The 23,472-nt window shown below is 33.9% G+C and overlaps 3 protein-coding genes across 5 annotated transcripts; 1 reads left to right on the top strand and 2 right to left on the bottom strand.

Moving 5' to 3' along the window:
• Positions 1–2,599: 2,599 nt before the first annotated feature.
• Positions 2,600–5,686, top strand: LOC140883230 (uncharacterized). The gene is made up of 2 exons (XM_073289614.1): positions 2,600–3,084; positions 3,941–5,686. Exons 1-2 carry the CDS (start codon positions 2,802–2,804, stop codon positions 4,321–4,323), a joined length of 666 nt encoding a protein of 221 aa, XP_073145715.1. The 5' UTR covers positions 2,600–2,801; the 3' UTR covers positions 4,324–5,686.
• A 1,538-nt stretch (positions 5,687–7,224) lies between these two features.
• LOC140880563 (probable UDP-3-O-acylglucosamine N-acyltransferase 2, mitochondrial) lies at positions 7,225–10,735 on the bottom strand. Of its 3 annotated transcripts, none has more exons than XR_012149677.1 (10): positions 10,518–10,735; positions 9,763–9,975; positions 9,253–9,329; positions 8,981–9,030; positions 8,568–8,632; positions 8,377–8,428; positions 8,234–8,304; positions 8,077–8,143; positions 7,934–8,000; positions 7,225–7,801 (listed from the first exon to the last, which is right to left on the bottom strand). XR_012149677.1 is itself a non-coding variant. In XM_073285121.1 (10 exons), the coding sequence occupies exons 1-10, from the start codon at positions 10,682–10,684 to the stop codon at positions 7,697–7,699; spliced, it is 939 nt and encodes a 312-aa protein (XP_073141222.1). In that variant the 5' UTR covers positions 10,685–10,735; the 3' UTR covers positions 7,225–7,696. The 3 variants fall into 3 exon arrangements, 2 of the variants coding, with proteins under 2 accessions (XP_073141222.1, XP_073141223.1); XM_073285121.1 differs by having other exon boundaries at positions 7,934–8,005; XM_073285122.1 differs by lacking the exons at positions 8,377–8,428; positions 8,568–8,632 and having other exon boundaries at positions 7,934–8,005.
• Positions 10,736–11,566: 831 nt separating this feature from the next.
• Positions 11,567–23,220, bottom strand: LOC140882959 (uncharacterized). The gene is made up of 24 exons (XM_073289228.1): positions 22,467–23,220; positions 21,338–21,806; positions 21,115–21,200; positions 20,846–20,959; positions 20,565–20,753; positions 20,325–20,390; positions 20,027–20,077; positions 19,662–19,784; positions 19,374–19,490; positions 17,428–17,535; positions 17,270–17,345; positions 16,711–16,851; positions 16,139–16,315; positions 15,445–16,052; positions 14,815–14,962; positions 14,502–14,719; positions 14,234–14,408; positions 13,938–14,155; positions 13,669–13,846; positions 13,368–13,588; positions 12,639–12,828; positions 12,308–12,533; positions 12,060–12,215; positions 11,567–11,964 (listed from the first exon to the last, which is right to left on the bottom strand). The coding sequence occupies exons 1-24, from the start codon at positions 23,172–23,174 to the stop codon at positions 11,877–11,879; spliced, it is 4,851 nt and encodes a 1,616-aa protein (XP_073145329.1). The 5' UTR covers positions 23,175–23,220; the 3' UTR covers positions 11,567–11,876.
• Between the last annotated feature and the right edge of the window lie 252 nt (positions 23,221–23,472).

Genomic DNA, 23,472 nt, shown 5'->3' with positions numbered 1-23,472 from the left:
AAAAATTAAAATTAATTTTGGAAAAAAATCTAATAAATTTATATAAATAAAAAAATGAATGTTTCTTGGGTTAAATATTAGTCATAAGTCTATGAGTAGTTAAAACTTAAAAGACTATGAATTATATATTTTTATTTGATGCGGGTGAAATAATTATCTCCCTAATCAGCAAATAATTTGGGAAGTCGTACGTCCTCCTGATCTCCCGCTTCCTCGGTCACCTGAAGAGGGGGGATGATCTCCTGATCTCCTACTCTTTTGGTCACCTGAAGAAGTCGTACGATCTTCTTTTGGACTGTCACCTGATTCACGAACACACGTTAGAGGCGTCGGGTGGTCATCCGGCGAAAACCCTCCAACGCTCAAGTCAGTGATCACCTCCACACAAAACAAGAGAGCAGAGAGCTTTTGCAAGTAAAGAGTCACTTACTTCAAATGGAGAGATTCCACATGTATTTATAGGCAAATAATGTGCTTAATTGCAAAATAACTCCTTAAGGTCTAAAAATGCGAATTATCCCCTCAAAGGTTCCAAAATTAGAAATTGATATTTTTGAAGTGTAATTCTTACAAATTGACCTACTTAATTTATTTATATATTTTAAGTATACTAAAAATATACTTAAACATTTAAACCAATCACTATTAGTTATTTCCCACCATTTTTTCAAATAATTTGAAATTCAAATTAAAATCATACCAAGGGATCAAGTTGGTTTCTCTAAGATCTTCTCACTTAATAAATAGGTTTATATATACACATATATAAATGTAGGGGGGGTTTGGTGACAAATCCCTATTTTCAAACACACATATAAATATACACATATTTGTGTGTGTTTTTTGACTTTTTTTCCTGTCTGATAAAATTTTTGGATCTATCATACATCTAGCATCACTCTATAAATCTTACAATATTACTGATCAAACTTTGTATTTGAAAATAACTCTTGTTGTTGTACTTGAGTAAGTTTGACTAAGATTATTTTCCTACAAACTAGTGGAAGTTAATGAAAATTAGAGCCACGAGGGCTAACATAAAAAAAACCTAAAACCCGTTTTTTTGAATGAATTTGATTTTATTTGACCATTTTTTGACCAATCAGAGTTCGATATGAGTGAGGTTAATCTCATTTAATTGGATAGACCATTCGAGTGAGTTGCATTTAATGATCCGTCGACGTAGCATTTGAAATTGACCGTCGACTAAGCGCCATCAAAATCAATTATAATTAAGATGTTCAATCAAGTATGCAGGATTAGATTAATTTTGGTTTTTCTCTAAATTGAAAATTTATTCATGGACTTGAACAAAAAAAATCTCATATCCACTTGTGGCTCTAATATATATATATATATATATAAGATGCAATAAAACTTAATTTATTGAATGATGATTACATATTACTCCTTTATTCTTTTGATTATACATAGAAATAAAACATATTTGAGAATTAAGTTTGGTGTTCTGCTTATTAACATGTTTTATTGGCTATAAAGAGAGAAAAAAAAAATATAAAGAGACAATAACATCTAATAAGTACAACGATAGAATTTAATATTTAATCATGTATATTTTTTAAAAAAAAAAATTGAAATTCTCTTTTGGTAATATAGGAATATTAATTTTAGATATTATATTTATTTTTATATATTGTATTGTTGTTATAGAAAGTAATATATTAACACATAATAATTATTTTTATCATTTTATACACAGATACGTTCCTTAATTTCTAATATAAAATTATGGATCCGTTCGTATTTGTCTATGAAATTTCATTATATAATTATCATCAAATAAAAATATTTGTATGTTTCAATGACGCGAACAAATAAGGGCAATTTGCTCAAAAATCCCCAAATGCAAACATGTTTTGCTTTGGGGTCCCTAGTCATAAAATATGGTACAAAACAATACAAGATGTGGTACAAAACCATACAAGATGTGGTACAAATTAACAAAAAATGTGGTACAAAAAAATGGCTAGGAAGTGCAGTGCAAAACATGTTTGCATTGGGAATTTTTGAGCAATTTGCACAACAAATAATTGATATATAAAAATAAAACTATAAGCAAAATTATTGAGAAGCAAATCAAAAAAAAATTATGAGACAATGTCATGAGTTAATTTTATAGATAAATTTTCAATTCGACTCGAGCCAATAAAAAAATTATTGTTTATGCAAAAAAAAATTATTTTACAATATGAATATGATCGGATCGATTCATCATATAATTAATTGGTTAATGAGATCTTACACTAAGGATAATATCTAAATCATTCATCCAATGATTCATATTTTTACACATAAACGTAATTAATTATATATTGTTGACATGTCAAATCATAAAATATTAAATCTATCATTAAAATAATAATCATAAACCTCAACCAGGTTATTTGAGTTATAGATATTCGAGCCCTTAACAATTTTGAAAAAAAATGGTCAATTAATAAATTATCCCACTCTAGCTAGTTATGGATTGGTCATTGGTGCAGCTATTTCATGAAAACAATTTTCATGAAAACAATTATTAAAATGGGATGTCGGCATAAATTTCAAGAACTATGGGACCAAAATGTAAATAGATGAACAAAAAGTCCGGAATAATTAAATGCTCAATTCAAAATACAGAACCGGAGCTCTGGTTGTCGGATCCGATTTAAACCCACATTTGTTGGCTTTCGTGTTCTTCTTCATCTCTGCCTGCATTATCCGACGATCACTCAGTCCAATACTTTCCCTCTCAGAGTGAAACCCTAAACTCTGGAATCTGATTTGTTCGCGCAATCAAGATGCTTCAGGTGCTGTTTTCTCTGGTGTTTGCGGAGATGGCGCTGATTGTCGTGTTCGTGTTCAAGACGCCGCTGAGGAAACTGGTGATTTTGAGTCTGGACCGGGCCAAACGCGGCCGCGGCCCGATTGTCGTGAAGACGGTGGCGGGGACTGTTTTCATCGTCATGATGTCTACCTTGTACACTGTGGTGGGTGTCCAGAGACGTTGGATCGAGGATGGCGAGGTCAATCCCACGGATCAGGTTCTCCTAGCTAAGAACCTTCTCGAAGCTTCTCTCATGGGTAAACTTTCTGTTTTTTTTTTCTCTTTACAAGAAACTAAAGCAACTGATTTATTCATATTTTAAAACAAAAAAATACTACACGATGCGATTCTTTGATTGATTTTTCATCATTTATATACATTTACATATTTATTTGGACTTCATAGTAAATAACTTGGCTGAGTGAGCTAATTCGAGGAGTTAACTTCTATTTGGTTTACTGCAATAAGTTTATTATGATGGATTTCATTTGAGGTTTGGACCAATTGAAGTAGTAAAATTCTAGGAAGAGAAAGGGACCTAGCATAAATGTTTTACGCCCGAGTTACTCTTGCGTAGATCATTTAAGTTTGCTTTATTGAATCTTTTAGAGTGAATTTTGTACTAATAAGTATATCAATTCAAGTTTTGGGTATCTATTTCCTGATTTGAATCAAGATTTGCGTCCGAATTACTCTGGCGTAGATCATTTATGTTCCACTGTATTTGTTATACTGTTTATGTTAAAATGGATCTTTTAGCTTTGTGATGGAAGATTTGTAAGGTTTGTATTAGAATATTAAATTGTTAGTTCTTATTTCACAGAAAAGTGAGAACTTTTTCATGTGAACCATTTTCAAAGTGGTACCTTCTGAGAAACTATGATTTGGACAAAAAGCAGTCTCTCCATAAGAGAAGTGTCAGAATTTTACTCTGATAGATGCAAGCATGAATTCAAACATAACGTTATTTGTTAGACTGTCATGAGTTCACTTGGATCAGAAGAGTCAGAGTTGGTTTGTTCACTATGTACCTAAAATATGCAAGACATTACAGTTTTTGGTGCCCGTTGCATTTGTATTTACATATAATTTGTTGTGATTGTTTTTGTGCAGGATTTTCTCTATTTCTTGGCCTGATGATTGACAGACTGCACCATTATATCCGAGAACTACGCATAAGAAGGAAGACCATGGAAGCTGCGAAGAAACAAACCCGAGGTTTTGAGGATGGTAAGCCTCTAGTGTCCGAGGAAATCAAAGCACTGGAAGGAGAGAACACCACTTTAAAAGAAAGGATCAAGCAACTCGAGACACAGCTTGAGGAAAAGGCTAAGGAGGTGAGCAGCGCAGAAGCCAATGCATCAGCTTTGAAAAAACAATCAGAAGGGTTTCTTCTTGAATATGACCGGCTGCTTGAAGAAAACCAGAACCTTCGCAGCCAGTTGCAATCTATAGATCGTAGCTTATCTCATTCTGATAGTAAGAAGTTTGCGTGACGAACAATTAAATTTGGTTTTTGTTTCCTCATCTTGTGAGTTATGTGGTGGTTGTGTTGTTCATAAATCGTAACGTAGTGGTCTCAAAAGGAAAGAAATAGTTTAAAGAACGAAAAATGCATTTCACCTGCGAAGTTATGGTATTCGGTTGCAACCAATTAATCTATCGTCCTGACTAAGTTGGATCAAGAAAAAAAAAAATTGTCCTGCGTTGGCTAAGTGCGTCCTGTGATGATTTTGTAGTAGCGTCAAGAACTAGGCACTTCACGATTATTTGGATCGGGGTATTTTGAGGTGAATAATTGTGTAATCCGAATCTGATCATATGGAATTTTTCTTTCTTGGAGACGGAGGGACATGTGTCTCTTTTAATATTAATACTAACGTCGTTGTCTTCATCGTCGGCTAGAGCATAAAGAAGTGGATCAAGATTTATCCCACGGTTTCCAAAGGACTAATGTCAAACTTAGAAGCTAAGGTACTTCAGGGGAGTATTATATTTCATTGCCTATCCCGCAAAATAGGAGATAAAGACAACTGCAAGTATGAATATCGAAGTGAGTGGGTGGCACAAAAATGGGAATCTTGTGTAGACCCACGGGGTATTTTGGTTATGGTAGTTTGGACTAAACCACCAACAAATTCAGTGGGCAACTGCTAAACGTGGATTTAGATTCTCGGGACAGATTCTTCCTTCACCAGCAACACACTCTTTCTGTCACGATGCTTCCCATTTTAGGGTCATTGATTTTAGAACAACTTTTCGCTTTCTTGAACATAAAAACAAAAGCTGTTATTTGGATAGAATACTAGGTGAGTTTGGAGGTGTGCATGAATCAGATCAAGATAGAATAACCCTATTCCTTAGAAGTTAAGTTTGAGAGTTTGAATGTGAACATATCAAAAGTCAAAAGGCATCATGGATTGTGACATACAGGTCACCAACACGCCAAGGTGACTCCATCAAAAGATGGCCAATATTTATGAAAGGAATTGGTGTTATATATGGATCTGTAATAACTTGGAAAATGATTAAAGTGGGCACATAGGTTACTATGCATCAATTGTTATATTTAAGTTCTTCAACGCCTTTCTGTGGTGCAGTGACATAAATTTCTTCTATGCATGAGATAAACGTACATTCAAATTAATGTCAAAACAAAACTCTTCACCCCGTTGTAATGAAAAAAATGTGAACAACCTCAAGCTCAAGTCAATAATCAATATTTGTAGAGAGGAGGGCTACCCAAGCATCAACCAACCAACAAATAAGGATGCCAGTTGGTCGGATTTGCCGGTATATATTATCGAGCCATTTAAATCTAAACTTGAACCCATTACAACCCATATCTCAAAGTGAACGGGTTTAAACCCATCAAATAAATGTATTTATCATGTTTTTGACATTAGTACATCATCAATTTTAAATTTTCTCACACTTATAACAATAGTAAAAAAGAAGTAATGATTGGAATTTTAAATTAACTGTTTGTTCTATTTTTTAGATATATGCATATGTATTACATTTTTAACCGTAGTTAAATGTATTATGTTTAAATCATAAATTTATTTCGATAATTTATTCTTCAATAATTATCTTTGATTTAATCATGTAGATGAATTTAATTTTAAATATTTATTTTTATTATATAACAGTTTCTTTCAATATTTTTAGCACCTTAGGCATGTTAATTTACGCAAGTACAAATCTTGCTTCAATTTTTTACTTATAATTTATTTTAAGAAGTTAAATAAAAATATAAATAAATTAACATAAATTAACAAAAGTAAAAATATAAATAAATATTGTAAAATTTAAGTATTAATCAATGTCTAATAATTTTAATTATCTATACTATATTATAATACTTAAGACCCTTAAAAAAACTGTTTTTGGTATGGTGTGAGGACACCAAATTTTTTTTCCAATTTTGCCCCTTGATTGCAGCCAAACTTTCAGAGCAATTTCTGTCATTTTATCTTCAATTGAAAATCTAACTGCTCACCCACATGTATTTTTGAAGCACAAAATTTTAATATCATACATTATATTACACACGCGTGTGCTCCATAACAAATTATTAATTAAATAAGTGTTTTGTTGTGTTCCGTTGCTTTTTACTAAATAAAAAATAAATGTATCAAGTGTATAGATATCGACGACTTAAACACTTTAAAGTTGTAAATATTTCATTATTACACATACCTCTCTATTTTTTAAAAAAATTTAAATCACTTTTAGGTTATAAAATTAGATCTTAAAGTTTACACCCGAATTATTAATTAATTACTAGTAATGGTAGTAATTAAAAGCTAAGTAAAACACTTAATAGTAAAAATTATAATGAATGTACACTATATCTCAACAAAAAAAATAGTAAACATTATTTTCTCTCTCTTTTACAGAAATTATTGAGTTAGTTTTATTGTGAGATTTTTTATTTTTAATATTTTACTATTATATCATGTTTTTATTAGTATATCGAATAATGAAACTTATTCTCAATAATATATAATGATGTTTTTTTATCCATATATTAACTTAAACACAAATTTTATAAAGTGTAGATATTGCTAAAAAAATTTAAATAATTACCATTCTGCTTTCCCTTCATCTTTCCCTCTAAATTCCCAAAACACCAATCATAAATTTCACTCTAATGAACAAAATTTGGACAAAAATAAAATTTCACCGTGCAAAATCTGTTAGAAAAAATAGATTAAAAACTGCAATTGAACAGGAAAAGTTAGAAAATTTTCCATAATTGCGAAAAGTATATTTATGAAAAAAAATTAGATAACCAGCAACTCTTCTCTTATCAAGATGTTTTTCTTAAAGTTCTTCCTCATCAAATTGAATAGGACAAGTTAGAAAATTTTCCATAATTGCAATACCAACTACCAAGAACCAACTAGAGTTGGCCACTCTATTGAATCGAGATAAAATGTCTACACCTTAAAAGGCTATACACATTGTCGTAATCCTATTTATTCAAGCTCAAAACCTTTACATGTTTACAAGTAAAATCAGCTCTAACAAAAAATTGCAGATTGGTTTCGAATTATCGAATGGAAGACAATGCTGTTGAGGATAGAATACAGCAGAAGGTATTAAACATATAGGGGGTGGCCGCGTCTCCATATTTGTAATTAAGTGCATGAATTACGTGCATGAATTACGTATGAACGGGAAACACATTTCAGTAACCTACGAATCAAGCTTCATGGGACTGTCTTAGGACAGAAATGCACAGTGCTGCATAATGTTATCACGAAAGCCTGTTCTCAAGTCAATATCTGTGCTCTTTGATTTTCCATTTTTTCGCTTAAAATGCTCACCCAGTAATAAGATTTACCTCAGATGATCCTTTCGTCATTCAGAGTCGGAAAGTAAACTTGACTTTACACCGTCAAGATTCCTCAACTTTGAAGTTCGGCGGGTGGCAACAACTTGTTTTCGCCATTCTCGAATTGGAATCTAACGAAAACGATAGAAACATCAAACGAACATTAAAAAAAATTATAATAATCAAGGGAATCTAGAATTAATAGGTGAAGGTAATCATTTAACTGCTTGACAAATGAAAACAGGATTGAAGATAATGCTTACAGCAGGGAAGCCACCATAGTCTCCTGATTTATTGATGTTCTTGGTGACACAGCTATTAGCAGCTAATCTGACCTGCAGCAGAAAAATAAGCACTTCCAGAAATTTTAAAAATACAACTGAAGGAACTTAATACAAAAGCACACCTTTGATGCGATGCAGACATGATCGCGAATTGCAACTCTTCCACCTAATGTCACATAGTCTCCTATCCTGAATGAAACGGAGTGTAAACAGCAGATTGTCGGTGCGAAGCTAAGGAAATGCGGTCTCAAGGATTTAAGATGAATGATGGTAGCTTACGTCACTGAACCTGCAATACCAACTTGTCCACAGATCATACAGTTTTCTCCTATAACTACATTGTGGCCGATCTGCATAGTTAAGGACACATGATTTTAAAGTTATTAAGTATTAACTCATTTATACGGAAATAAGAATCACACCTGCACCAAATTATCAATCTTCGAGTGATCTCCAATCACTGTATCTCGCCAACTACATGTAAAAATTGTAGCAGTGTAACGTGTTTCAGGTATGTGTAGTGTAGGTTACAACACACTATAATGGATAAACCAAGAGAGTTGAGTCTGTTGACATAGAAACAAGAAACAGTCACAGATATCGCATATTTCACCTGCCCCTGTCAACGCAAGTATTTGCGCCTATTTCCACATGGTTTCCTATTGTTGCTTTCAAGCTCTGGAGACATAGAAGTAGGAAAAAAAGCTTTGCTATGAAATTTGTTCAACAAAGAAAAATATTTGAATGCCGAAATACAGGTCTAATGTACCTAAAGAATACGTAGGGTAAAATACAAAGAAAAGAAGTGGGGAGTATGTCATCATAAACAGTCTCAACCCCTATGGTTCCATGCACCCCAGACTTGATCAGAAAGTTAAAAGTGACTAAAAATTGAAGGAAATATAGATTTTTAGGAATTATATATCATGTAATTACCTAGAATACCCGCAATCAACTATCTAATAATTACCACCCAGAGGTTCAAATACTCAAAACAGAGTGGATAGGGAAAAAAGTTATACAAACTTGAGGCTTCTTCATCATGTTGCCTTGTTCATTGACGAAAAACCCAAAACCTACAAGGAAAAGAAAATTTCATCACTGACTAGAAAACTGAAAAGCCACAAGGAAAAGTGAATGTGACTCCGACTTGGGGATTTCGTAAACCAGAAATATAGCTTATACAACATAAGGTATTGAACATAAATGCCATTTTGATAAAAAAAAAAAAAAAAAACCCCGATATTTTGAAATATCATGCGATGAAAAGCAAAAAAAGTTCGAAATTAACGCCTTACCATCTTGACCTATGCAAGCGCCACTGTGAATAACACCAAAATCACCAATTGTGCAATTCGTGAGCACAACATTATACCTGGACAAAATATTTAATCGGACCAAAGGTCGGCGTAAGAATATGTAGTGGTCCATGTGAACCTATTAGACTGAATATGTTGTGGTCCATGAGAACCTATTAGACTTTCACATGTTTTCTGTGTATGCTATTAAAAAATTAAAAGTTGTACATTAAAATTAAAAGCTAAAGTCTAAAAGCTGGATAGGGCCGATTTTATACACATTTTGATGGCATAATGTTACGGCCAGAATCAAGGAAAGTTAAAAAACCAGTGAAGAAGTAGGGTATCCTCTAGTTACCAATATAACCATAATACATGTCTAGCATATGAATAAACTAAAGAGCCAAATTTGATGTCTCCACTCGACCATGTGTGCGAAAAAGTCAAGTACAGTATATCTTAGTGTCAACGACTCAACACTAATGTTTTTCAGGAGGGATAAATGAATACCCTATTTTTGTTGATTGACCAACTCTAACTGCAGGTCCGACCATTGTTCCTGACCCAATGTAAACATTCGCTCCTATAACAGATTCTGAATGAACTATTGCACCTATTTCAATTACAGCAGTTGGATCAATGGAAGCAGATTCATTAAAGGTGCCACCTCCATTGCACCATTTTCGAAACTCTTGATAACTGATCTTAGCATCCACTTCAAATCTAGAGCATAGACAAAATTTAACGAGCAATTAGAGTTAACTCTAATGAATAAATGAACCAGAAAACTTTGTACGTTGTAAATTCTGAACCAAGTAGAAAAGAGGGAAAAATTACCACAAAGAAAAAACATGAAAACAATGGAAATCAATCCTTTCCGGAGCCCAAGAACACCAACCTTCAATTGTCTATTTTTCTTTTTTAATATTATTACTTTTTACCCAAGTCCCCCCTCAATTTTTTTAAGCGTGCCACAACCCACAAGTTGATCATATACTAAAGCACCCTTACAGTCATTTCTTCCATCATCGTACCGCAAAATATCCCACCAAATTCTTGGCCCTTTAAAGGAGTATCCATACTTGGAAAGTGCGAAAACAGAATCCAACAGGAACAAAAGATATAAATCTAAACCGGAATTTTTACAAACAGACGGGGAACAAGATAATACATTACTCTGTCCCCAAGTACAAAACTCATTTCAAACAAAAAAGTACAAAGCTACAAACTTTATCGAGCTGATTCACATAAAACTTCATACATACTTGGGATTTGAATGACTCTGACACATGGAAGAGTGAAACCGGCTTGATGTAGGTCTTAAGATGAAAAGGGGTTTAGGGACATTGCTTGCAGCAAAGCTTCGAAATTTGACCATGCGAATAGAGAAACAATGGATATCAGTGACCAATTTTAGCGCGCGAATCGCCATGGCTGAAGAACTATTGCGAACAGGAGAGAGGATGGTCGTATTTGACCTACAACTATGCTTTGGTGAATATAAATGTAATTTTGATCAAAAAAAACTATAAATGTATTTATAGAGGTAACCGGCGTTTGCGAATAATATGGGATAATTTTTTTTTAAAAGAATAATAAAATTTAGTACACAAACTATTTAATAAATTCACAAATTAATACATGAATAGTTATAAAAGTTTATAGTTGTATCTCTTAAATTTAAAAATTTGTTACATCATTTTAAAAAATTTAACCATCATAATAGTTAAAGTTTTGTTTAGAAAGGCTAAAGGAAAAAATTACCATTTATAAATTATATTACTGAAGGGGAAAAAACTCCCTCAACTCGAGATATATAAGAACATGACAAAGCCATTATATATGCTCAAAATTAGAGTCAATATTTTATGCACCTACAATTTAATATACTTCTACTTAAATAATGGGGTTATACTTATAGATATGAATTAATTAAAATATTAATAAAATTTTAAAAAAATACATAAAATAAAATGTCATTTAGTAATAATCCTATTACTTATCATTTCAACGATAAAAAAAACTAACAATTTGTTCCAAGTGGAAAAAAAGTGACTTCTAAAGAAACATCTATTTATTATATTTAGTAGTTAACAGATAATAACCATCTCTTGCATAAAAAGAAACAACAAAAAGCAAATAAAATAATACCACCAAACGGCAAGCACAACCTAAATTGCATTTCCCTGTCAAATATTCTGCTGGTATCAAATGTTTTGTTTCTATTGTTTCAGCCGAAAAGAAATGTGCATCATATACGAAATGACAATCCTAAGAGAAAAACCACAACCTTCATGTTGCTAAAAAAGAAAAAAAGAAAACTCATGATCTTCAACACTATGGTTAAAGGACACAAGTTAATGATTGGGCGAACAATATAATATACATCTACAGCATAGCAGAAATCACCAGTTGATATGCTAAAAAAAAAGACAAGTATGCGCCCACTCAAACGAAATCCTCCCCCCAGCCGGACCTAGGAATTCTATATTTCGAATAGCAAGTATGCGTCAGTCAACTCAACTTACTTTCTACAATGGGACAATAGGAACATCATGATTTCTCATGCTGCCTTGAAGAAACACCTCGAAAACAAAAAGGGAAAAATCTGCTATGAACGTCTCTTAGGAGTTTTTAATGAGTTCAAGGAGTTTGACAGCCTCCTTTAATCTCTTATCTACTCGCTCTCTTGCTACTGAGTGACGCAAATACCTGCATCAATACAACATTTGTAAAATTCTTGAACCAGTAGAAATAACAAGTACAATTTTTAAAAGGAAAATAGTGCTAGATAAATGACTTCTAACCCCTTCTCATTTCCTGCCTTTCTTGTCAGTTCTTCTGCAAGGTTGTTCAACCTTTTTAAATAAGCTGGTAGATTGCGAATGGCGTTTAAACCTTTTTCACTACGACATATTCTTTTCAAGAGTTCGGATGCAATGAAATATCCCTCTTCTTTGTTTCTGATGAGTCAAAAAGCAGAAGCATGAACATAACTGTAATGTGATGAAATGAACCGGCAAGCACAACAGTAGTAAAAATTGGGCAAGCAAACCTCAAGAACTCCCAAAAGACCGCTTCTACACATCCGTGATTCTCAATCAGTATCTCGGTGAGGTGTGGATAATGGGCAAGATTTCTGAGAGTTGAAAGAGCATGCTTTAGTACTTCTTGATCTGGTATGCTTCTACTCATGGAGCGGATTAGCTTCAGTATAGTGCCAATAGCTCCTACAGCCACAAGCACTTCACAGCATCTCTGGGAATGTTTTGTGGCCACATCTGCAATATATAACAATTAGATTAGTTTCCCGTCATTGGTCTACGTTGAGATCCAGCATGAGCTTGCAAATATGAGTAGACAAATTTCTGGTACTAAATGCTTACCTAAAGTTGCACAGGTATGCAGAATGCCGCTTACACTTCTTATATTAAGTAGTTCTGAAAGTGCTGCCACAAGTCTGTTTATCAGTCGCATGCTATCATCAATATTTGAAGCAGATTTTTGCATTCGGGAGCGCAAGTCTTGTAAATGCCCTTCGGCATGTTTCCGTACAAGGTAACCTTTCCAGTATGACTGTCACATTGAAGAAGTAAGAATGTAAGATAATAGAAAGGAATCAAGGATGATAAGATTGCCCAGAATCCTTAGCAAATTGCTAACACATAATTCCACATATACTAACACAAAGTTGTATCTTAAATCAAGAAAAGTGCCACATTAAATAGATAGAAAAGATTGAATTTATTATCTCCAGAGTTCCTGAACGGGAGCAGCAGTCAGTAACTTGAAAGTCGATGCAAAAGCTAAAAATGAGGCTGACAAGTAACTAAAATTTATTCGTCGCCAAATCCAAAGCAAGAGAAAAGACTATCTTTAAGAGAAGTCAACTTCGTTAAAGATATCTGTTGCAGTTCTTTGCAACATATCTGTTCTTATGCTAACAATATAGGTGGCCAGAATCATAACTTGAAACATACATAGTCAAGATGCCTGTGTTAATGACAAATAACAATCGACAATGTGCAAGCTTGTGATCATAAGGTTCCTTTATCCCATGTCAGAAGGCATTTAAAAAAAACAAAGAATGATCATGTACTATGAAATGGACTCACTTGAATCACAACCACACGTTGCTTCTCTTTCTTAACCATTTCCCTCGCTATCCATCCTTGAAAATGTGATTGGATGATAACTGCTGAATTCGTTTCTTTCTTAGTTCTCAGAAATTTCCGCCAGCATCTTTGCAACTTCTTAATGGATTGCAGAAATATTTTGAAGTTAAGACTGGGGAAGAAGATATTCTTGGATGCATTATGATCACAACAGAATGCTCCTGTAGTAGAGTACATTCAAGGCAATTAAAATAGAAACAATAATAATCCCACGAGATATATTCACTAAAGGATAACTTACCAAAAAGCCTTTTCCTATCATTCTCGCCCCTCACAAATCGTTGCAACTCCACAGCTGCATGCTTTTGAGCAATGTATGTGTTGTGCATTCTCATGCGAAGGAAAGCACTTTGGATCCTCTTGGCAGCAGCATCAAGGATTAACAACTTCTTTCTTAGTAACCATCCACGACAGTGACTCTGATCCATATCAAGTATCAACAAGTGTTTTATTGTTACCAAGATGTGCAATGTCGAAAACCAAATCATAAAGGAATATGACTGCACTCACTTGAATAACAACCACATGTTTCTTCCGTGTCTTTCCCATTTTCATTGCCACCCATCCTCGAAAATGTGATTGGATAACAATAGCCGACTCTGTTTGTCGCTTGGCTTCCAGAAAAACCCTCCACCATCTTTGCAACTTCACAACTGATAAAAGAAATATTTTGAATTCAAGACCATGGAAAATATACCTAGATGTGTTCAGATAGCAGCAGGATGCTCCTGTACGTGAAAGGTCAATAGAATTGGCAACAGGAATAGTCAGCAAAATACACAGACTTCACTAAGAAATAGAGATACCTAGAAGCCTTTTCCTACTATTCTCCCCTCTGACAAACCGCTGGATTTCTGTAGCAGCATGAGCCTGAGTATTGAATGCCTTACGACGTTTCATGCAAAGGAAAGCACTTTGGATACTCCTAGCAGCCGCATTTTGGTACAACTTTTTCCTTTGCAACCACCCACGACAGTATCTCTGATCCACATGTCAACAACATAGCCTTTTATAGATGCCGCCATGTTTAATGGTAGGAAACTAAAGTAATCCAGGAACATAACTTTAACTTACTTGAATCACAACCACCTGTTTTTTCTCTCTCTTGACCATTTGCTTGGCATTCCATGCTCGAAAATGGGACTGTATAACAATGGCAGACTTTGTCATCTGCTTGGTTCTCAGAACATCCCTCCACCATCTTTGAACCTTCTTAACTGATTGAAGAAACATTTTGATTTCAAAACCATAAACGATATGCTTTGATGCACTTTGATAGCTGCAGGATGCTCCTGTATTGGATATGTAATGTAAATATGCAATTAAGGTAAGTAGACATGCAAACAAAAACAATAAAAAAGACAGACTTTAGATAAAGATAACTTACCAAGGAGCCTTTTCCTACAGACGTCCCCTCTAACAAATCGTTGGATGTCTATCGCCGAATTCTTTTGAGCAAGGAATGCCTTACGAAGTCGCATGCACACAAAAGCACTTTGGATTCTCCTACTAGCATCCTCTAGGAACTTCTTTTGCTATATGCCACCATGTTTATCGTCAAGAAACAATGAATTTAACCAATAAGTCACAAACCTAGTTATATGTCTTTTGGCCAGTTGTTAATGTCTATAAGTTAGCCAACTTGACATTTTCGGCAAGGATGGCAAATTTGATTAATTTGTTCATCATAGGAGCATGAAAAATACGAAGGTAAAACATTTCACTTCTGAGTTTCCTACTTCTAAAACCATATGTGGAACTGACACTGTTAGTTGGCAATCATCCAAGTGACATTGCCAGGAGAGTAAGCCTCATTATATAAAGAAGCGAAAACCCATTTCAAAAACTAGTTAATTATTTGCAATAGACCATAAGGCTGAAGAGTATTCCGTTCAGTAGTATGTCTTTTATTTGAATAATCTACATGCTGTTGCTACAAGAAAGAGATGATAAAAACCACTCAAAAGATCAACTAAAAAAAACACTCAAGATACTCAACAATTAGGGAACCACTTACCTGAATCTTAATAATTAGATGCTTTTCTCTATTAGCTTTTCTACGAGCCATCCATCCACGGGCATAAGATTGAAGGATAATTGCAGAAGCATTTTCCTTCCTTTGGACATGGAAGTGCCACCTACATCTGAAAAATCGGAAACCCCTTTGAATTGTTATTGCTCCTTGCTTCTTGCATGCAAAATACCTTCTCATCAACCAACCACGGAAATAACTCTGAATTTTAATTGCAGCATTCTGCTCAATTTGATTATTTTTCCAAAATAAGAATTTTCTCCAAGCATCCTGAATTGTTAGCGCTGCTTTGTTATGCAAACTATTCATCATATCTTTGGACAGAACAGAAGACTCCCCTTTCTGAGCAACCATTTGACCAAACCTATACCTCACAATGCAGCCACGAATGTGACTTTGAATAACACTTGCAGCATTGACGAGATTTGTAGCATAACTTTGTTGACAGCATGTATTTTCATCATAATCACTCTGAGTGCTCCAGTTTCCCATGGCATGTTGAATAGTGGTGACATACTTATTCGAGTTGAAGTAATTCCTGCCAACCATAGAACTAAAGCGTGCTCCAAACTTTCCGAGATGCTCTCTCCTAGCTGAATTGTACAGTTAAAACATAAGACAGGGATACAAGAATAAAAATTCAATGCCTAGGCTATGATCACTCAGCAAAAATACGCACTAGATAATGATGATTGTTCATCTCTCGCCCGAAGCTCCATCACAGGTATATTTTTCTTCAAACACAACCAAGCCAACGCGGCACTTTGCAAGAGAAGAGCAGCTTCCATCAACCTCAAATAATTTTGACGTGCAACAAATTGCCTAAAATGAGACTGTATTATCGTGGCAGCATTGTCTGAAATAGTAACATATAGTTGGTTATCAAGTTAAGCATCAAAACATCAATGACTTCAAAGTACAGTGGAATGGACGATTCATGAAGGTTTTGGACATGTAATCAACACGAGAAATAATTATTTATAGACAATTTTTATAAATAGAATTAAAAAGAGTATGGCTTTCCAATAAATTTTCGTGATAAACCTGAAATTTTTGGTTGCGAATTTCTAAAATATTTTTTATACAAAAATGTCTAAGCCAGATCAAAAGGCAATGCAGAAAATGATGTTTTGTCCAGTCACCTATGTAACATAAAATATTCTCAATGTATTTAGAAATACTCAATCCTTTAAATTTGCAGCAATTAATACAAATAATGTAGAGATTTTTGTCTTTCGCATCATATATTACCCTTTTGAACTTTGTTCATATTCTTTCTGCCAGTCAAGAAGCATTGCGTGGAAAAAGTAGTTGACTTCATATTGCACTTGCCATTCTGCTGAGCCATCTCTTGCCACCATGACATTATTGCCTTAAAATCATTCGCTCCATCTGGGTTAATTATGATAGCGAAATGAAGCAATAACAAGTTAGAATTTCTACTGACAACTTATTATATATTTATATAAAAAACAATAGGGGTAGCTAATTAAGCAAACTATTAGTGTGAATACACTGGATCACAATTTAATTTCTCACCATTCAAAATTTTGGCATATGCATCACAAAAGGATGAATTCATCACTTGTACAATGAAGTACCCGAATATCATTCGTATTAAAAAGATCACAAACTGAACCTAATTTTTCAATGTGCACTGAACTTTTACAAGGGATACGACAAGCCAATCAATATCCTATCACCATATTTTTTAACAAGATGGTACTTTCCAGTTCATATTTATTTCAAACAAACATGATTTATTGAGAATAATTGCAGCACTCCAGTAGATACAGAAACTAGAATGCACCTTTTTCTATACTTATGCATCTGTCATTAGGACTTTGACACTGGAAGCCCAACAACTTATGCAAATTAATCTCATCCTACAATGAAAAACCAAATTGCAAAATCGTCACCGAAATTCAAGAGACAATGCTCAGCAATGGAATGTGTTAAGAACAATACCATGTTTCTTTTTACAAGAAACTGAACCGAGAGAAACACCAAGAGGATAATTACACTCTGTCCATTACATGCACCATTATGTTCGAGTATGTCACTGACTTGTAAAACCTGCATCCAGCAGTACCATGTCTACATAAATTAAATGAAAACATCCAAAAAGAAAATTTCTACAATACTGAATGTACTAGAAGAACTAATAAACTAGGTGCCAACTAGCCACACAGTCACTATGGGATTTATAACAACTTTCTACATGATATTAGGTGTTCAATAAATGATACATTTTCTTTTTGCATACTATATTCGTATGCGCATAAATGACACATATATATAATGATATGGTCTATCTGAAAGCCAATGAGTACACATAATAAAATACATTCTTATGATACAATTTCAATATCTAAATCCATTCCTGGTCAACTAACATGAGAAAATGGGTATTCACCTTATTCAGTAGAATCTTATACTATTACATCATTGCTAAATTTTATAAGCATTAATGTAAGAATATCTGGGCACATAAATAAGTGCTTAGGTAAGACAAATTCACTAAATGACCCATGTGTTAATTTTCTAAGTGGTTCTCAACAGTCACATACTCTCATAGAGAATTTAAGTTGCAATTGTGTGCCATTAATTTTTTCAACCCAAGACTCTATTGTATCCATATTTGGTTAACTATGGATTGTTTTCCAACAACTAAGACTCACAAAGGTGCCAAGTAAAATGTTGGGAAGTAAATTGTGCATTGAAGTTGAGAATTCTCAGTTCGTACTATAAGTGCAAGAATATCCTATATGTCTCCTCGATAAATAACATTTGGTCAGAGCAAGATGTATGTTTAGATAAAAGGTTACTCGAATTATTTATGGACGTGTTAGACAATTTGGAGCATATGCTTCCAGAAACCAATGTTTCAACATGCAATAAAGACATATGAGCTGAAAAAATAGCGTTAACTATGATTGAAGGTGAGCAAGCATTATGAGTTTATATCAAGAAAATTATGGCCCCACATTGCAAGCCATTCATCAAATTCTAGTGGGTTTAACCAAAACTTGACTTTAAAAATCGAAAATAAAAAAGTTTCATTAATCTCGATATGTATTCCAGTATCTCCAAAACAGAGAAAAATATGTAATTATGAACTCACAAGGTTTGTGATCCCACGGCTAATTTAATAATTTATACCTATCTTTGAAGTTCACATAGAATATTAATGTTAATAAAAACAAGGGAATACCCTCTTCTTTCTTGTTTATTTAAATCATCCTTAATGTTACACAAATTGACCCAAACATATCCCTAACATATTAACAGGAACATAACATAAATGACGTATATAGGTTAATTTGTCAAACATTAGGGAGTAGGGACGATTTCAGCATACGAGAAAGAAGATGGACCGATATGGGAACAGACAAAACGGAAGGGGTGAATATTTTACCTAATAAAAGCGGAGTATTACATGATAATTAAAAATATCTTATGAAATTTTTCATTCTTTTTCTCCCTCTTAGCCATTGTCCCTTTCTTAGTTTTTTAGCATTACTCCAGTGACCTACAATCTGGATTTTGATGCCATACAGAAACTGTATATTTTCTCGATCTCATGACAAATCCTACTATTTTGTTCATGTAAATTTTTTAATTGTCTTGTGCCAACTATTCAGGGGTAGTTCTATTTATTTTTTTTTTGGTGAATAATTTGACCTATCTGTTTGACTATAAAAATATTCATTTTCCATCTTGATAGTGACAATAAATTTTTAATTATTTCAATGCGATGATAGGAGGAATTATTTCCATGCATTCAAGTTTGCGTTTGTAAACATTAACGTGCCACAACCTTGAGCACAAGACGAGACAATATGCACCAAAAAGTGTAATTTAATTCATGGTTAATAATGTAAAAAAAAAAAACATGGTTAATAACCTATTACCTCAGGAAAGTTTCCAAGCAAGGATGTTAACTTTTGAGAAAGTATGAAGTTGTGCACTGCATCTGTATATTCAATTTCAGACATAATTGAAACTTCAACTTTCGTTCCATCAATGACCTGTAAGACCTCAAGAGATGAAGAATGAATTCATGCAATATTTGTTCAATGAAACTTGGATCAATGGTATAAATGACCACCTTAGAGGAACATGTAAGACCTCAAGAGACGAAGAATGAATTAATGCAATATTTGTTCAATGAAACTTGGATCAATGGTATAAATGACCACCTTAGAGGAACATGAACGGCCATGTTGTATGCGAAAATAATAATCAAGCAAGCACCACATTGCCTTTCCATCCAACAAGGAAGATTGATTTTCAACTTTCAACCCATAAGTTTCACAAATTGCCTGTAAGCAGAAAAGAACTACTTTTGAATAAATAAATAAATAAATAACTACTTTTTATGTAACTTTATGATTCAAATTGTTGTCAGGTGAAAAACGTATGAAGAAATGTTGTGTAAAGATTCCCATGATATTTTAAAATCAATTTTCTCTTTAATTTGTTGATGGCAACCTTGCATTGGATGTTTAGAAAATGAAAATCAATCTGTAAAGAATATCAAATCATGTCATACTGAACCAAACACCTGAATCCAAGTAAGAAGCAAGTCCAGGAGCGTCAGGGTGCTTGAATTTTCCTATAAAATCGCATAAAAAATTCTAAATTTTATAGACGAAAATAGAAAAAATCTAAAACAAATTAAAAACAACAAGGTAGAAACATGTTAAATCAATCTTCTGTTTTTCTGGGTTAATATATACAAATATGGTTTCAGTATTACTTTGTCGTGTATGTAAAATGTATTTTACAATTAAATGGTAGATGTAATGTTTCATTCTATCTAATAATAAGGCAGTAAATTTGTAATAATGACTGAAGCATACCATAAATACTCCTCGAATATTTGAAATTTCTTCTAATAAAAGCTTCCTGTTGATTAAGAGAGGTAACTGTATATAACACACATGTTAAATTAGGCTGCTTACTACATTCAGCGAATCACCTTAAATTGGTGATTGAACATTCAATGATGTGAAAAAGAAAACCACTAATTCAATTATATTTTTTTGAATTTAGATACGAAGTACACCAAATGTATAAAATTTAAGAAAAACTGAACCTACCTGTAAGTGAACAAACATGTTCCATAGCAAGGAAATTGTAAGCTCCTTGTCTCCATTTACAACATCCTCTCCAATAATCTCAATTCCTTCTTCATCAAGCAATGGTACTGCAGCCTGATTCAAATATTCTAGTGCAACACCACAATTAACCAGACTTTTCTTCTGAGTATCAGATGGAACTAACATTTTCTATTCAACAAAAAGTAAGAAATCCACAGTTACCTTCATTATATACTGAAAAACATAAACCAAGACAATAACGAATTCAATATTCATCAAACCATGAGAATTGAGGGATCATGTTTTAGAAGCTGAATGGCTCTACAAAGCCGGACCCCATCTCGGAGATCTTCAAATATGTCGGTGATTTTGAAATCATATTCAACCAAAGAACTCTGCAACATACAAAAATGACTGCCACATCAAGCTAGTGAAAACTAAAGTGCATCTATTTAAGAAAGAAAATAATTTTAATTTCATAAAAGGACGTATAATATCAGATAACATTATTGCACAATATAAGAAAAACATGACTGGTGAAATTGCTTACTTGTTGATACGATAGTTTATACCCAACAATCACAAGATGTGCAAGAAGATTACCTTCCCCGTGCATCACATCAGAAGATAAGAATTCTAATTTTTAAGAAAAAACAAAAACAAAAACAAAAAAGACGAAGAGAAAAAGGTCAGCCCACAAACTAGCATTAACAACAATTAACAGATTAGAAAAGCACGGGCAAAAACACGAACATCGAGAAACATGATATTACCTGTAATTAATTGGCGGCTTGATTTAATATTGGATTTTGAGGAAAACAATAGTGGTGATCCACCATCTAGCCCATCAATACCATATTTAAGGGGGAGGCTGGTCTGAGATTTGGCTCTGTCAACTATCATGGCAAGCAACAAAATTCTTTTCAATATGATATTTCCTAACTTTTCATAATATCCTGGGCGGTACAACCCCTCAACTTGCTTATTATAAGCATATGTTTTTGCTAGACCAGTGTGAGAGAAAAATTGTTTTTCAACTACCATTCTCAAAAATGCAATTTCTTGGTCAGAACCGACATCACCACTTGGCAACAAAGAGTCCCCACCCCATATAACGTATAACCCTATCCGAAGCCATTCTGGGTTATAACACATAAGACTTTTGATGGCTTTCTCCTTCATCCCAACATCACTAACTATGGGGCAATTTGCCCTCATTTTTAATCGTCCATCATCAATAATCTGAAAAGGACAAATGATAGAAGATGTAAGATAACTGGCCACTAGGACTGGGAGGACATTGAGCACAAAAACATACAACTTCAACAAAAATTCACTCAAATTAAGAATCAAAATTGGTTGTTTTGATTTTACACTTATACAGAAAGATTTCCACATGCATATGTTCCTCATTCCACACCTCAAGAAAAACGGTGCACTCTTGGTGGATATTTCACCTGCCATTACTGAGTGCAATCACAGATAGATAGTCATTCTACAACATATTATCGGATCGGGCACATAGGAAAATGCCATGATAATCATACATAACCCAAATCTATAATATCTAATTGGCGAGACATTAAACAACCCAATTCTTTGGATTAGATGTAAGAATTAACATTTCTAGACTGGAACTTCCATAGTCAACTATTCTTGAATAAAAATTATTCATAAATACACCATTCAACAATGAAAACCATGTGTAATGACGGCGCTCATCACTCATAGAGTGCAACTTTCTAAAATCAAAACGCCCTTAAACTAATTTAAGGCATTCCATTATATGCCAGTTCGTATCAAAATAAGCTTGTTATTCTATCCAACAAATCAGAACGCATATAAAATTAAAATACCATTTAAAAACATCAACAATCACTTCTGAGAAAACCAAAATCAGACCTTTGTTACTTGAGACATTGCGACAAAGATCTCTTTGCAACTAGCCAAACTCAGATGCATCCTCATTCTAGTCTTCAGATCTTCAAAACTACATATCTCCTGCAGTGAATTCCTCAATCCAGATAACATTGAATCTGAAATTCCTTCCCCCTCTTCGCTCTCTTCGCCTCTCCACGACAATCTCTGCCTCTTCGGGCCTCGCCATGGTCCATCAACTCCCACTTCATGTGATGGCCCGATGTCCCTCTTTCCATTATTCACTAGAGAGTCCTTGGTGACACCAACTTGACGGGAAGCATCAAATTCTCCAGTAATCTTCGCTGTATCACATTCACATGATATAGGGTCCTCATACAAAAAATTGAGCCACACAGTTAGTGATTTGGAGAGACTTCGAAGTGATTTTTCCTTCTCCATTTGAACTTTTCGAGCAGATTTGAGCTGCTCAATTTCAACAGCCTTAAGTTTACGCGCGGCCTTCGATTTCAAGGCAGAGGTTTTAAAGCAGCTACGGGAAGAGGATGACGGGGTTTTTCTCGAAGTGGTGAAGTACTGGGATTGGTGAGAAGAAGGTGAAGACGGGAATTTGGGGATTCTCGGATGATTCTTCGGGGTTCTGAAATTGGACAAATCTCTGAAGACTGAAGTAGCTGGAGGGTTTGGCAACGGCGAAGAATCTGCATTTGGTTTCCGATTTCGCGACTCCATTTTCGTGGAGCTCTCGTTAGATGGGTAGATTTTGCTTTCTGTTGAAAGGGAGATGGTTTCGATTCGATTCGATTCTTCTTTTACAGTGTTTCGAATTTGAATTTAAACGGCAACGGGATGGCGGTTATCCGGGTCTGGATCAGTGATGTGAAATTACAGTATTACACAACTGCCTCTTAGGCAATTTCAATTTGATTGCTTTTGTTGAAAACCCGAGGGGTATTTTTGGAATATAATCTACTGTTTCCTTCCTCACTTTTTATTTTTTTATCGTCCACAAAATACTACAAATCTTTTC

The sequence above is a fragment of the Henckelia pumila genome, chromosome 2 (assembly GCF_033568475.1).
Source record: "Henckelia pumila isolate YLH828 chromosome 2, ASM3356847v2, whole genome shotgun sequence".
Taxonomy (NCBI): Eukaryota; Viridiplantae; Streptophyta; class Magnoliopsida; order Lamiales; family Gesneriaceae; genus Henckelia; species Henckelia pumila.
This window is presented reverse-complemented; position numbering and strand designations above follow the sequence as displayed.